At 41.3% G+C, this 15714-nt stretch overlaps 1 protein-coding gene across 3 annotated transcripts in view; it reads right to left on the reverse strand.

The window, feature by feature from the left end:
* PRKCZ (protein kinase C zeta) overlaps positions 1 to 14740 on the reverse strand; it is a 44598-nt gene extending 29858 nt beyond the window's left edge. Inside the window, exons 1-5 of one of the 3 annotated variants that reach the window (XM_069874574.1) lie at positions 14596 to 14740; positions 13105 to 13313; positions 10299 to 10420; positions 8508 to 8597; positions 8065 to 8115 (exon numbers count right to left, since the gene is read on the reverse strand). In XM_069874574.1, the coding sequence (XP_069730675.1) occupies positions 8065 to 8115; positions 8508 to 8597; positions 10299 to 10420; positions 13105 to 13175 (334 nt within the window). In that variant the 5' untranslated portion in view covers positions 13176 to 13313; positions 14596 to 14740. Of the gene's footprint in view, positions 1 to 3697; positions 3911 to 4067; positions 4495 to 8064; positions 8116 to 8507; positions 8598 to 10298; positions 10421 to 13104; positions 13314 to 14595 lie in introns of those variants that run through there. The other 2 variants (XM_069874576.1, XM_069874575.1) reach the window with 2 other exon arrangements.
* Between the last annotated feature and the right edge of the window lie 974 nt (positions 14741 to 15714).

Below are 15714 nucleotides of genomic sequence, written 5' to 3' on the forward strand. Positions count from 1 at the left end.
AAGAAATCAGAGTCTTGAGCATATTTCCCTGAACTCTTTCCAATTTAATCAGCCGTCTGCTAATATTATACCCAGCAAAGTACGCAATAGCTCAGTGTGACAGAGGACACTATTACCTTGCAGCAGGACTAACTCTCCAGATCTATCACTTTTTCAGACCGGCAGTTTTGACACCTCTGTACCTCACAGTACCTTTTTCTGCCTCATCTCAGGAGGAAAGCAAGCTGAAATTAAGTGCACACAATGTCATTTTTATGACACAATTCGAGCTCTGTGAATTGTGCTCAGTTTTTATCATTCAATAAATAAAACTGATCTCAGATTCTCCCATTTGTCCTTTTACTCCTTCTAAGCTTCTTCATATACTATACAGAACAGTATTTATACATTTCACAAGTATAACACATGAACTAGAGTTCGCAGCAATATAAAGTATCAACTAAACTTCCCTTTATTTTTTGACAATAGCTAAATAAAAAAAACCTGAATAGTTTCAGGAGATACTCATCATACCTGTGATACTCTGGGTTAAATGATTATACAGTAATTCTAAAGGCAAACTGAGGAAGTCTTCCCCGATGCAGAGAATCGTTTCCCAAGAATGTGATGTTCCATCCCACAGCTTCTTATCCTCATGGGGAAAAACACAGCATATGATACAGTCTTGTGTACCTGCCCTTTCATCTGTTTTGTTACTGGAAAGCTATGGTGTTCAGTGCGTTAAAAAAAAACACGCTTAAATCTTTGATATTAATGATGATATTTATCTTTCAGCTTTTAGAAGGGGCTCTCAAACCCCACAGAGGAAAGGAAAATAATTATACCAGATCTGCAAAGTTTGCACACTGCTTCTCATCTAAAACCCTTTTGATTTTACTGCGTTCTCCATTATCTGTGTATAATATAAGATCTGCTCGTCAAATCATTTTATGATAGCTATTCCTTCTAACAAGTTCAAAGTAACACTGAGGTAGCTTGTAGTGCTATTGTTAAAAACTATGATTGCACCTTGAAATTAATACATCAGTTCCCATCCCAGACCTATCGATTCAGGCTCTACATTATCACTATCACTGCCTGCCTGAGGTTTTCCTTTCTTTGCAATTCCTGTGGGTAAGAATAGTTTTCATTAGAGCTGACAGCCTAAAGAATTGGGTCCCAGTGCCAGTCACAGAGTATCTGTATCTCATTTACTGAAGAATGCGGGAGGTAACCTAAATTATTGGAAGAGGCATATAAGAGCATTATTATTACTATTAGAGTGAACATGTTACAGTAAAGAGGACCATGCTAAAATGCTTAAGTTTTGCCTTCAAATAATTTCTGGTTTCCTTGTAAATACTTCCCCAGCTAATAACTCAAGGACAAGCACTTACAGATGCAGAAGAATTAGTAACAGAACTTCAGGATTACAAATTAAGTGCAAAATTGAGACCCTCAGCTTTTCATTCTTCCACTGCCTAAGTCACTACCTTCCCCCTGTGGTTTAAGGGCAGAACTGCACAGTCTGTTCAACACTTAACTCTTGCACTGACAGTGATGATTAGGACTCTGACGTGCCTCTTCTGAGACCCACCCTTGCAGCGTGCCTGATGTTAGCTGTTCCTTGCCTTTCCACTTCAGGAGATGGATTTACCACCCAGATTTGTACTGACGGCAAGTCTCCAATTATGGCAACTGCTACTACTTCTTCATCTTGTAAGGTGTCACTCCTCAAGTGCTCTCTATTTCAAATTAGCAGCACCTGAAATCTCAGAATCTGGTTTCTCAGACAGTAACTCAAAGATACAAGAGATAAATGTGGAAGAGTCCATTTATTTACAGGTCCTGCAGGCCTCTGTTGCTATTTCTGTGGGTCAGTTAAACATTAAAAACCATAATTTGCATAGAGTAACTAATTACACAGAATCCAAGGTATAATAACATACAATTAACCTTGACCATATCATTTAAAGGGTTAGACATTAAATAGATCTCTCAAGCTACTGAGACAGACAGACCTAGAAAAGGTTTAACAGGCTTACGCATGTCCACTAATTCCAACAAAACTCAAAAACCTTCATCATCTTCTTGCCAATTTAGTTACTCCAAATGCCCTGGTATCAGGAATAGATTTACCAATGTATGAGAAGTATAAAGACTGGAAGTATGTGAGATAACATAGAGGGGTGGAGATCGATATTACATTAAGAGAAGTTTTCTAAACCCAGGTGACATCTTTCCTGAGCAATAAATAAGGGTGGGGGGTATAAATATATAAATAAATAACAAACACTGGTTATTTGTTATGACATCTTTAAAACTACCACAAGTATTCTTATTCCACTGTATTTTTAGTTTGTCGTTTACAAATATCTGCTGAGACACCCAGTCCCTTAAAGTGAGGGAAGATATCAAGCCCCACGATCCGATGTGTGGTTTTTAATTTCATGCCTCAATTATCAAAAGGGAGGCCTAGCTCTTTGAACTTCATAGGATGCTTCACAGCTGAGAAAAATGTTGGAATTATTATAGAATTAAAAACATTAACTTGCTATAACCAAGCCAGACCTTGAACTACAATTCTGCCTTCAGTAACTTACAATGTCTCATAATCTGTGCATATATTTTTCTAATAAGCCACATACGGAACAAAAATGTGGTACCCAGTTCAGACAGAGGAAGAGGTTTCAGGTATTCTTGAGAAACTATGACACAGCTAATTTCAATTCCTAAGCAACAATATACCTTACATTAAAACCAGTACCATTTCCCCCTCAGTCAGTTCAATTACTAAAAACCAGGAGAGGGTTACTAGCAGTTTCAAAACTGCCTAATTATCCAGTGCAATCCAATCTATGCCTTCCGAATAGTCTCTACGGTTGCAATAGTTCCTTTCTTCATTGGGGGATGAAATTGGTTCACGTGCTCTGAATAACCTAATCACTGCTGCCAATACAGTAACAAATGAAGGGAAAAATCTGCCTTATGAGCTAGAAAAATATTTACAGGCCACGGTACTGTAGCGAGAAGCCTCTTAGAGCTATTTTGTAGTATCAGGCAGAACATAAAGCAAACCCAAATACCTATAACCTAAAACAGAATAGCTGACAACAATAATTAGGTTAGTAAATACCTTTACTGAACACTATGATGACATTATCTAGAAAGATGGCTTGGAGGAAAATGAAGTCCAAACAGCTAATGCTAAAATACTGAGCAGATAAACAAAGAGCATAAGAGACATCCACAACACTGTCATCATCACCAAAAAAAAAAAAAAAGGCAGCAAAATCAGCCAGAAGTATTAGCTAATAAACACATTAGTCTGCTGTCAGACTGATGTCATAAGCACTTACACATTAAAAATGGATTCATTCTATTTTGTGAAAATATTTAAACATTTCCTAGTCTGTATTCTATTTAGCGAAGCCAAGAGCAAAACCACCCTAAAATGTTAGTGCTAGCTACCGAAATCCGACATGAATTTTAACGTTAAATACACATTTCTATTTGTTCAGACGTAAAAATGCAGTGTACTAGCACAGTTTACCCCGACAATATCAGAAACTAAGTAAACCTTAATTCAAAACAATTATTTCACAGTTAAAAAGCATCCATCTAAGAAAACCCACTAAATACAATTCAACAAAAAGGCCCTCATAATCATCAATCTTTACATCAGCAATCTTACAATAAACAGGCCCTGAACACATACCGTCAGGGTTTTTTGGATACATGTCTTTCATTAATCTCCCTTATTAGCAGCAGCAGCATCACTCACTCTTCTGTCCTTTTCCTCCCAAAATATATTCCCCAGGAGTCCTTTCAATGCAATTTTATCAGTGTTTCCGAGAGGTGTCTCAGCCACATCCCTACCCACCGGAGGCAGCAGGAATCTCTGCATTTGTAACAATCTATGGCTGCAAAGGAGGGTGGCAGGCAAAGCAACTGTATCATAACCAAAATGCTGAGTTCTATTCTCCACTGCACCACACGTACACACATACCGCATCAATGCCCTCAATTCATAGCAGCAATCACAATGATGATACATAAAATCTACAGAAAAAGCATGCATTACTCACTGGGGTTTATCCTTTAGCTTCTTCAGCATCTAATTCTTTACGCTTTACAATGTGGTAGGTATGAAACGAAACATTTTCCCTTTATTCCACTGACGCCGCTGTTTGAATACCATTAGATACCAAGGACAATAGGCAGGATCAGCTCGAACATTAAGAGCAAATATTTAATGGAAGACTGGTTACCCCCGTCTCTCCCTTTCACATCCCTGCCTCATGTATCCAGGCACGGGTGGTACTGGCTCCCTTGAGAGGCTGTAGCCAGCAGCTGAGGCACAAACTAAAACACGGCATGGATGTCAAGGAGCTGATGTCACAATAACAAGTATTCCTCTGATAAAACCGGCAGTTCCATTAGGGAAGTCCTACAAATCGATAGAAATTGTTCAGCCGAGCACACTTTGTTATACAAGGCACCGCAGCACCCAGAGAGATAAATCAGATCGAGAGCTGTCAGTGCGAATAAGCTGAGGCTACAATAACGAAGTTAAAAAACTGCCAATCAGACACCACGCTTGGTATCGGGAAGGCTGTCACTTCGGAGCACAGAAGGGAAATACACACCTCAACACTTCAGAAACAACCAGCTTAGTATCAATTCCCACAGAATAAATAGCTCAGCTACCGAAAAAGTAAAAATATTTTTAAATATAACAGACTGGCCTAGAAGTCTGCCATCTTTACTAGTAAGGACTTTATCAGTATCCCCGGCTCCAGGCCAACAGATGCTGCCTAGGAGAGGTCACATTGAGCATCTGGGAAGAGATACGAGATGTTTTAGCAACCTGCCACCTCACCCACGCAGCAGCAGCACCACTCCAGCCTGTGGGATGGGTTCACATGCTGAAGGTAACAGCAGCCCCACGTTCACAGTGGGAGCCGGGTCTGGTGCAAAAAAAACAAGAGCAAAAATTCCAGAGCAAGAGGAAAACAGAGCCAGTACAAGTTCAGGGGCCAGAGACTGTGCAAAATCTACTTTGCAGACAGCATCACGATCAATCTAAGAAGGTAGGTTCTTCAAGCACAAAAATATCTTCTTAAAGAGTGCAAATACAATTGAAATATTAATCGCATGGCTTATTACATTAATGGATCACAGGCATTTATTTCAAGTTTTACTGGCTGGTACAATCTCAAAACCACATCAGTTTCCCATAGGTCCAGGAGAGCCAGCAATTCTATTACTACATATCCACGTAAAGGCAAGACATTCTGCACTGTATTTCTGCACTCTTCTTCAGAACAATTGTGCTTTGGAAGGAACTGGACAGGAAAACCTACAGTTCTACAGAAAGTCACAGCAAAATATTTGCAATTGTGAAGATCATACAATTTGAAAGCCACTCCATGACCCAACATGAACAAGTCTGAGCAATATATGGCAAATGAAGTTATTTAGCAATAGTTTTCTTTAAAAATTCTATTTCAAACTGTCTGCACTTCTGATTCAAACAGGAAGTCCACACTTAAGAGACTGTAATTTAGGTAGAAGCCCATTTTGGATAGGGTACTTAACTGTCTATTTGTCTCTGGAAATAACTTGAGGCAAACTCCTAAGCTCCTTTGCAGTGTAAACACGATGCTCTGGAAAAGTGCATATGTAATATTTTCATTTAGTAGAAGAATTGCCTATAAATTGAACTGCAGTGAAAATCCACATAAAATAAAAAAGGAATTTGAAACATAGCAAATATCTTCTGAACAAAGGACAATACTCTAATCCTGTCAAAAGAAACAGTCCTTTGAATAAACTATTCCACCAATAGCAATAACATTTCCATACCCACTAAGTGCAATGCAGATGTTTTTGTATGCCTTCAGCTAACAAGCAATAACATTGAACACATGCAGTTTATGCAAAACTGGCACTGACACACTTTAATAGGTTTGTTGTAAAACAATTTGGAAATAGTACTAGGCCACAATACCAGATGTCTATGAGGGGCCTGTGGATGCAGAGACACAATATGCACTGAATTAATTCATTAAATTATGTGAAACCTGACCGCAAATCACTTCCCAAGCACATCCTACTAAACAGGCTTTTTAAACAATCAAAGTATGAGCCAACATGACCTGTAAAACCATGCAGGGAGAAATACCCTACAGACAGAATAACCAGGTCAGCTGAGCCACACTAATCTATGTGCTTCTGCAGCTCATCTCATGGCCTGAGATAACTAATATATCTAACAAATTAACACAAAAAATTTTTTGTACTAAAATACCTACACTTTTAATGAGATCATTAAATTGCAGGGAACTTTATTATGCCACATTATCTGCACAGACACTCCTTTAGACAACAGCCTTTTCTCTCTTCCAGCTAGCTCAGTGTTCTTGATAGTTTTTCACATTAGTTTGCTTTATGTTTTCACAAATAAGGGGAAATAATTCTATTGGGGACTAGCACCAGTCCAGGTTGGTACAACATGAGTTGTTCTTTCCCTCTAAGCAGCTACAGGAATGGACACAGAGCTGGACTCAGCTGGTTCTTTCAGTTCTCACATTGGGAAAGAGTGGCATGGACATCCAAGTGAGTTCAGTCCCTACAAGTTTCATCCAACAGGTCAGAAGGAAAACAGGAAACACAATAGGTTTCAGCATGCTGTGCAATAGACCAAGTATGGTAATGATGTTAGACTTGGTTGTTCCACTCTTAGTTGCAGAATAAAGGGGGGAGGCACCCCGAAGTCAGAAATTTCCAATAACATCAACTGTTCTGTCTCCGTTGAGAGGCAGTTGTCTCACACAACACACTGTGAACACTTACAATGGAGTATTAATAATTATATTTACCTTCAGCGTCCAAACATTTACCAGCCCCATTGGGCTAGGTAAGCCCCAAATCCGTCACCTTTTTTTGTAATGTAATTCTCGGAGAAGTCCAAGGCGCACAAGACATCGAACCACCCAAACATCCTAAGGCAGTATTGGGGAAAGTAACAAGATAGAGGGAAAACCAAAACTTTTACTGCTGCTAACAATATTCTCTGTAGATACAGAGTTTCCATTTTTGTGCTGATGCAAACCTGACCCCTTTCCAGGAAGAGATTTAGTTGAGGATATAACACCTTCTGTAACTCTGGTCTCAGAATAAAGCAGCATTCCTCATACAAGAACATCCCTAAACCTATAGAACTAAGGCCACCCTTTCCAGAAAGTTCATGAAACTTGAGCCTGAAAATATTTTCTGCTAGGTATTTTCAAGCTGCTAGGCTAAACTGGAAAGTGACACCATAATAAAACCTATGTATTTTCAACATAGAGTAAAATGTAAGAACACAGTCCTCACTTGAATTTTAACCCATGAACAAACAAGTACTGAAATTGAGTCTTATTTGCCCAGGCATACAGTAGAAGCATCTTATGCGATATAGCAAGATGGATTTGTTGCGCATTTCTTTGTTAATATGCAAAATTAATAAGAAACCCACTGAGCTACTGTTCTGATAGACACAGGAAAGTACACAGACAAGAACATAAAACAAGGCGTGAAAAAAGCTCAGATATACAGAAAACAATACATTGGAAACAGCTACACAAATGCTTGCTTGGCTCACCCTAAAAATAAACTGGGAAAGCCATGTAGATATCTTCTTTTCCTTCTGAACAGAAATGAAGTGTCTCAAGGAAAATTATTTCTTTAAGACTTCTGACAACCGTAGAAAAGTCTTCATTTTCTCTAACTGGCTGAACAAGAACAGCAGATATTGTGTTGCACATATACTCTTCTTTCTATAAGACAACTTTAATAACCTAGTCACAACATGAAAGCTTGTCTACTTTTTACATTTAACCTTTCATCTACTCTAGTTAATGTATAAAATCATATTAAAACTGTAATATTTTGGTATTTACTGAATATTTTACATTCTAATACGAAACTGCAAAACAGATACATGCATACATAACAATGGCTTATGAAAATCTTTCAATATTTTTTTCCCATATGACTGAAAATAATTAAGCTAAAATTTGGTAACATTTTAGTACTCACTATCTTCTCCTGGACAAGGCATGCCGGGTTTCTCTGGAATACTTGGGAAAACTGAAACAAAAATATTAGATTTTTAAGCGAAAAGGTTCTCAGTGATACTTCTTCCTTGATTCTTGAATATGTTTACACAAAGACAGTTTATGGAAGCTTTTTAATAACCCCTCATGAGAAATAATGTAATTAAAATTTGGGTCCATACTGGCAAGATCTTATACTTGACTACAGCATTAAGAAATCTGAGCAGTTTAGAAACTGAAGGCCGCTGCAAGCCTATCGGACAACTTCAGCTTCAGGCTCCACCCCCAAAAGAACAACTTCTTACAACATCAAACTGTAGGGCACCAGCTACATAAAGAACGTTATCTGACAGGCAAAGTCCAATCTCACGTTTAAGGTGTTCAGGTTGCTAACAACTGCATACAGGTTCTTGAAGTGATACTTGCCGTGAATAATTAACCCTTCGTCTCTGTTTTGACAATACAAACGGAAGGCTTCTTCCAGTTCCATCTGGGATGAGATGGTACATGGGTCACCTAACAAAAAAGCAATACACAGGCAGATTTATGACCGAAGAATTAAGTGAAGAAATTCAATTAGTCAATAGGAAACGTACTAGACTCCAGGTTTGCTTTTCTTTCAGTCATTCAATATTACGCTGGTATTCATACATTTAGGGCAAAGGTCATCATTAAACAATAGTGGATTTAAACATATATTTCAAATACTGTTCTTGATAATTTTGAATCTGTTTGACTAGCTCATCAGATCTGCTCTGACAGTCCCTGTTTTAACCCTGTAGCATGACTAATGGAGTTCATGCTCAGGAGTAGGAGATACGTCAGCCCCACCATTTCCCTGCAGCCTGCTTGTGCTTACATTATTAGCACTACCTTGTGAGGGTTATTTTAGTTAAAACTAGGTAATTAATCCATAAATCCACTTAGGCAGGCACAGTACACTGCAGTACGTCACAATACATTGTACATGAGCAATCAAGGGAGGGTGTTGCTCTCGACTACTGTGACTCTGTGGAACATTCACCATTCCCTCAGCTGCAGAGAACTGCCACGTCACAGCAGAAAGAAACATGCAGACCCATCTCACATTATGCCAATATTGCAGAGCCTACAGAGAGGTTAAATTTCTCTCACATACAACTATTTGTGGAATAATAATGATAAACCACTTTACATCTGAGGATAACTCAGAACGATGAGATCTGGCAATACCACCCTTTCCCACAGGAACAACGTATGAATCAGATACTTTTACAACAAATTGTTTTTACAGGATTTTATCAACCCTGCAATCCACTAAAATAAAAGTTTACACCATTTTTCCTAAACGGCTCCTCTCATTCACTTTCTTTTCCTGGACACAACTTATTTTAAGTATACTGGGAATGGGGAATACTTATTTCTGCTAATTAATGGCCATAATCTTCAACAAATGCTGCTGTGCAGTATCAGCCAAGTGAAAAAAGACAAAACCAAATTCAAGTCATCTTTATTTCATGTTTGACCACTGTATTTTACATCAACAGGACATTAACAAGCACTTTAGCAGAATGCTCCTTTAAATATAGACAGCTTTCCCCCTCTAGTTCTTGAGTAGGGTATGTTCAACCATTAATAAAATCAACAAGACAACCAGTGACAATCATGCAGTCGTGGGGACAATCACCACAGAAAACTCATTCTCATTACTGGAATTGTTAGTACCTACCTTGCACAAAATATAAAAATCCTGAAAGAGTTAAAACCTGTCTTCTGATATTACAATTGCACTGCTACTCAGGAACACACTTATTCAAGAGACAAATCACAATTCATAAGACATAAAAGCCTATGTTTTTTTAGAAGTTGTCAGAGTTAAAAACATCAAACAGTGATCTTTCTAAGAATTGAAAATACAGAATTTTGAGGGATACAGTATTAGGCCTATGAAAGTCTGAAATTAAAACAAACTTGGCATTCAGCATGGAAGTATGGAATATTAAAGCAATAAAATTCTATAAAGCCTTCACTTCTACAAAATTGAACTCAATTGCAGTACAACCTTACATTTGGGGGCTAATTTCTCCACAATGCCTGATCTATAATACCCTGGTATTCAGAAACGAACAGTAACTCCACAGTATGAAACTTGTTTATACAAGGTTCCTCAGTGCCCCTTCTTTGTACCACACTAAGCAATAAACTGAAGAATGCCTAAGTAGCATTGCAGCACAATACCTTCATCATCAATCCACTTGAGGGTAATTGGCTGTTCCTGCTGCAAATTACACATCTCGTGCACTTCATCACAAAGTTCATCATAGTTAATCGATGCATCCAAGTTTGTTATCAGGATGTCCCTGCATGAGATGAGATCATAAGCTTTTGTCAGAAAATAACTGCATTAGATGAAATTGTTGGAATATGCAGGCTACCTATGGGCTCTAAGCTGCAAAATCATACTCACAAAATAAAATGCTCCCACTAATGTAATAACTCCTCATATAATGAAAGCACACACAATATTTTCAAAGCAGGACAAACATTTAAAGAAAAAAAGCAAAGAATATGCAGAACAAAACCTAAGGAAACAAACCAGACTTTCTCCTGTTTCTCTCAATTTACAGGCTCAAGGAAACCATCTGATTAAAGGAGTGAAGGAGGAAAGAAGAGCTGTACTTAAGTCATCTCAGTGCTTTCAAAACATCCTGGGGGATAGTCAGGAAGCAGTTTTGTAGTGAATGGGTCTGGCATATTTAACTCTTTCCTCTCTCAGTTCAATACAGTAAGTAAACCAGAGGCTTCCCAACACAACTGAGACAGTTCTCCCATTTTCAGTGTGTGACAACACATTTAGAAAACAAGTTATATGGTATATTCTGACAACTTAAGTCTTTCAACCAGAAGCCAAAATGTACTACACTGAATTAAAAATCTTAAATTCTATGACTTACATTTCAAAGACATGCACCAACAACTTTGCATTTTGGCTTTACCGAGAAAAAATACAGCAAGCAAAGCTCTTAAACAATCCTTTTAAAGAACTGTACTAAGTTCCAAGTTCAGATTAAAAGCACTGCTACCTTTTCAAGTATACCTTTAATCTACCAACTGTAAAGTTCTCAAAGAACAGCAACTTAATCCTTTGTCAGCAATGGAAAACGAAACACGTATGCTAACGCCAACTCAAAAAACTGCATTATTGTACAGTACTGCGAGCTAACAGGTGAGGCGCAGTTTAAGAACATCTCCCTGTCAAAAAAAAGTCATATTTTATGCACTTATAAAAGTAAGAAACAAAACCAGTTCTCAGAATATGACCTGACGTCTGTGCAATCCCTTGCATCAAGACAGTCACTAACAAACGCAGCTCGCTACTTGACACCCGGCCACCTCAAGCTACTCATGCAATAAAGCAGCTACAAATCCGTGGTAGCTCTAGACAACCATGCTTTCACAATAGATAATATTAAAAAAGTTAAACTATGCAGTAAGATAACACACTACCATTCACACTATGAACTTCAGCTAACACTGACAAATACCAATCAGCCTTAAATTGCTGAAATTGTTGTGACGTAGCACTACCATTCTACATGTAAATTAATAAACTTCTTATTGGACAAAACATAGCTGAAGCATGCTAAGTAGCAGCTGTTACAGATGCAAACACTGATAATTAGTCAATTATTATCTCAACGATGTCCGTGTTCCTTTGAGATTTACAGTGTTTAGTCACAATGTCTATATAGCCACATTAAGTAATCAGGGCACAGATGAACGTAAATCATTCACTGTTTAACACTATCGAACGCCACAGGACACTTTTTTTGTCAAATGTCTGAAACTGGACACTACAAAGTACTACAGAGAACTAGTGACCCCTAAGTTACGTATGACCAGCTAGAGCAAGAGAATCATTCACACTGATAGATTAGGTGTGTCACCATGCAAAGAATACTGCATCACTGCTCTATTTAAATGAAATGATGTCAAGTAACCTGGTCTTAACCAGATAAACTAACTGAAATAATGAAATAAGAATTACACAAGTTTACTTTCTTTTGCAATCTACTTACGCAGTTATTTATAGTGTGCTATGTTAGGAACTCCGTCACACCTAGAAACACGAATACCTGAGATACTAGGGCTCCACAGAGACAGACTCAACATTCACACGTTCAGAACTTCCTCATGCTTAGATTTTTACTTGGTATTTAAAAATTATATATTTTACTATTATTTTAATTCTTTAGAAGCTATCTGAGTGAGCTTCTTAATTGTGAAGTAATACAGCATCAATTATTTCCTGCAGTTTGTCAGATTTGTTCCGAAGATGAGCATAGTGCTTAAATAGAGACACCGAGATCACCAGTTACACAGCCTGGAACACTGACAACGGTCAGCTCTTAGTCACAGAACCAAAGCTCATTGAGATTAGAACTCATTTTGTAAATCGACACATTACAGACTTCACTGCTAATGGAAGTTACTGAATATAGCATTGCAGGAGAAGCTACAGTAGTCATTTACTGAAAAACATTTATTATAATTACACATGAACTCTAATAGTGACAGAAGTATTATCATCTCTTCCATTTCTGCATACATGCCACAAACACACTCCTTTCTCTTTACACCAACACTGCCAGCAGGCTATCCCAAACTGTTTAGGCTAAGTTCCATTTGTGTTTATAGCGCCTTCCCTCACAGAGCTAAGGCAGCTCTCCTATGTTTCCTACTAAGCAAAGTTCCATATAAAAATTTAACCTACAGATAAATTAACTGTTAATTAAGAAAATCTATTAGACTTTCCATTCACAGGTGACAAAATGAAGACATAAAAATCACGTAACTGGACATAAGGAAAGAACTCAATACAGAAGCACAGCTACAAGCTGAAGTTTACCTACCTGATCTGACATTAATTACAAACCCATCAGCACCCTGCCTACTCTATCACAAGGTCAGTCTGCGCACCCCTGCTCAATATGCTTCAAAACCAGACAGGACACAATACAGAGGAGAAAACATGCTGACTTACCCACTATAGTGTGTTTTTACTCTGATGAAGTCTTTGTTCAAATCAATTTTTGAGCCCATTCTGCTAGGCATGGTCTGTATTTAGCAGTCTAAATGAAATTATAAGCTTATAGAAATAAGTTCATTCAAGATGGATAACTCATTTAATTCCGAAGTGAATAGCTTCGCATGTGAAATAAGAGTTTCTCCTCCAGATGATTTTCAATCCAGCTGCACAGAAAGAAAACCAGAATATAGATGAATATACACACACTCAACTAAACAAACAAGTTGCATCAAATTTTATAAATGCAAACAGTTTTGCATAGAAATCAAAAGGAAAATATACAAGACCACTGACCTCCACAGAAATTAAATAAGATCAGTTAAACACTTGGACTATTTCTGCAAAACTAAATTGCACTGGGTAGTTTACAGATGTTCTTTAAGAAAACATCCAGCAGCTCCTTCTTGGCCAAAAACGGACCAAAAAATCTCTATTTATTCATAGATATTTATTAATCATAGAATCACAGAATCACCAGGTTGGAAGAGACCCACCGGCTCATCGAGTCCAACCATTCTTATCAAACACTAAACCATGCCCCTTAGCACCTCGTCCACCATTTAGCTTCTAACTCTTTTTTTCAAATACAGCTTCTAACAAATACAGCTTCTAACTCTTTTTTTCCCAAAGAGCAGAGTATTTTATCCCAAAACTCTACCTTTACTATCAAGGACTGACAAATACCCTGGTTATTCAAAGCCACCCCCATGTTCCCTTATAGATACAGATAAATACGTCTCCAGACGCCTCCTCAAGCCCCCTGTCTGGGAAGCAGGGCCACAGGTACCAGGCAGACTCCGGAATTCACATCCCAACCTTTCCTCTCCCAAGGGGTGAGGGGGAACCCGCAGCCCTTTCCACTCCATTCCTGGGAAACAACTCAGCTACTTCTAGCAACAGGGGCTGTGACGGGGGAGGCTGGGACGCTGAGGTGACACTGGGGTGACAGGGGAGGCTGAGACACTGGGGTGACACAGGGGTGACAGGGGAGGCTGAGACACTGGGGTGACACAGGGGTGACAGGGGAGGCTGAGACACTGGGGTGACACGGGGTGACAGGGGAGGCTGGGACGCTGAGGTGACATGGGGTGACAGGGGAGGCTGAGACACTCAGGTGACAGTGGGGTGACAGGGGAGGCTGAGACACTGAGGTGACAGTGGGGTGACAGGGGAGGCTGAGACACTGAGGTGACAGTGGGGTGACAGGGGAGGCTGAGACACTGAGGTGACACAGGGGTGACAGAGGAGGCTGGGACACTGGGGTGACATGGGGTGACAGAGGCTGAGACACTGAGGGTGACTGGGAGGGCAAGACACTGAGGCGAAAGGGGGACTGGAGACAGGACAGAGCCACCCGGGACAGCAAAGACATCGCCCCCTCCCCCGCGGTGCCGCCTCCTCCCCGCTCTCCGCCCCCGGCCCCGCTCCCTCCGGGTCGCCCCGCACCTGCGGCCCCGTCCCGGCCTGAAGTTGCTCAAAGTCCCGCCAGGAAGTTCCGTCTCGGCCTCGGGCTCCCTCGCCGCCCTCCCTGCGCAGCCGGGGGCGGATGGCGGAGCGCAGAGAGGAGAACCCGCCGGTGCCCGGTGCGCCCTCAGCCGCCGCTCACCGCCCCGCGCCCCGCGCCGCCGCCGCCGCCGCGCCGAACATGGCGGCCCCGGAGCGCTGGCGCCCCGCGCCGGGGAGGCCCCGCTAATGGCACCCCGCCCACCTGCCAGAGAGGCCCCGCCCACCTCCCCCACCCGCCAATGGGACCACGCCCTCCCGCCCGTGGGACCCCGCCCACTCCTCCCAGCAGCCAATGGAACTCGGCCCGCCCGCCGATGGGACCCCGCCCCCCCTCTGTGCCAGACAATGGGACCCCGCCCACCCTCTCCGTGCCAGCCAATCGCCACGGAGATCCCGCCCCGCAGGGGCCAATCACAGCCCGGGAACGTCTCAGCCAATCAGCAGCGGGCGGGGCGCGGCTCGGGGAGCGCCTGCGACCAATGGCGGGCGGGGCGGGGCGGCGCGCGCGGGAACAGGTGAGGGGGGGGTGGGGCGCCGCCTCAGGGCCTGAGGGTTCCCTGGAGGGCGGGAAGGAGCGGCGGGTACGGCCTGGGGACAGCGAGCTCGGGGCGGGGAGTTGGGGAGGGTGAGGGACTACAAGAAGGATGTTGAGGCTCTGGAGCGAGTCCAGAGAAGAGCAACGAAGCTGGTGAGGGGCTGGAGAACAAGAGTTGTGAGGAGCAGCTGAGAGAGCTGGGGGTGTTTAGCCTGGAGAAGAGGAAGCTGAGGGGAGACCTCATTGCTCTCTCCAACTACCTGAAAGGAGGTTGTGGAGAGGAGGGAGCTGGGCTCTTCTCCCAAGGGACAGGGGGCAGGATGAGAGGGAATGGCCTCAAGCTCCACCAGGGGAGGTTCAGGCTGGACATTAGGAAAAAATTTTTCACAGAAAGGGTCATTGGTCCCTGTCCGAGGCTGCCCAGGGAGGGGGTTGAGTCCCCTTCCCTGGAGGGGTTTAAGGGCCAGGTGGACGAGGCGCTGAGGGGCATGGGATAGTGATTGATGGGAATGGTTGGACTCGAT

The sequence above is a fragment of the Phaenicophaeus curvirostris genome, chromosome 22, assembly GCF_032191515.1.
Source record: "Phaenicophaeus curvirostris isolate KB17595 chromosome 22, BPBGC_Pcur_1.0, whole genome shotgun sequence".
NCBI lineage: Eukaryota > Metazoa > Chordata > Aves > Cuculiformes > Cuculidae > Phaenicophaeus > Phaenicophaeus curvirostris.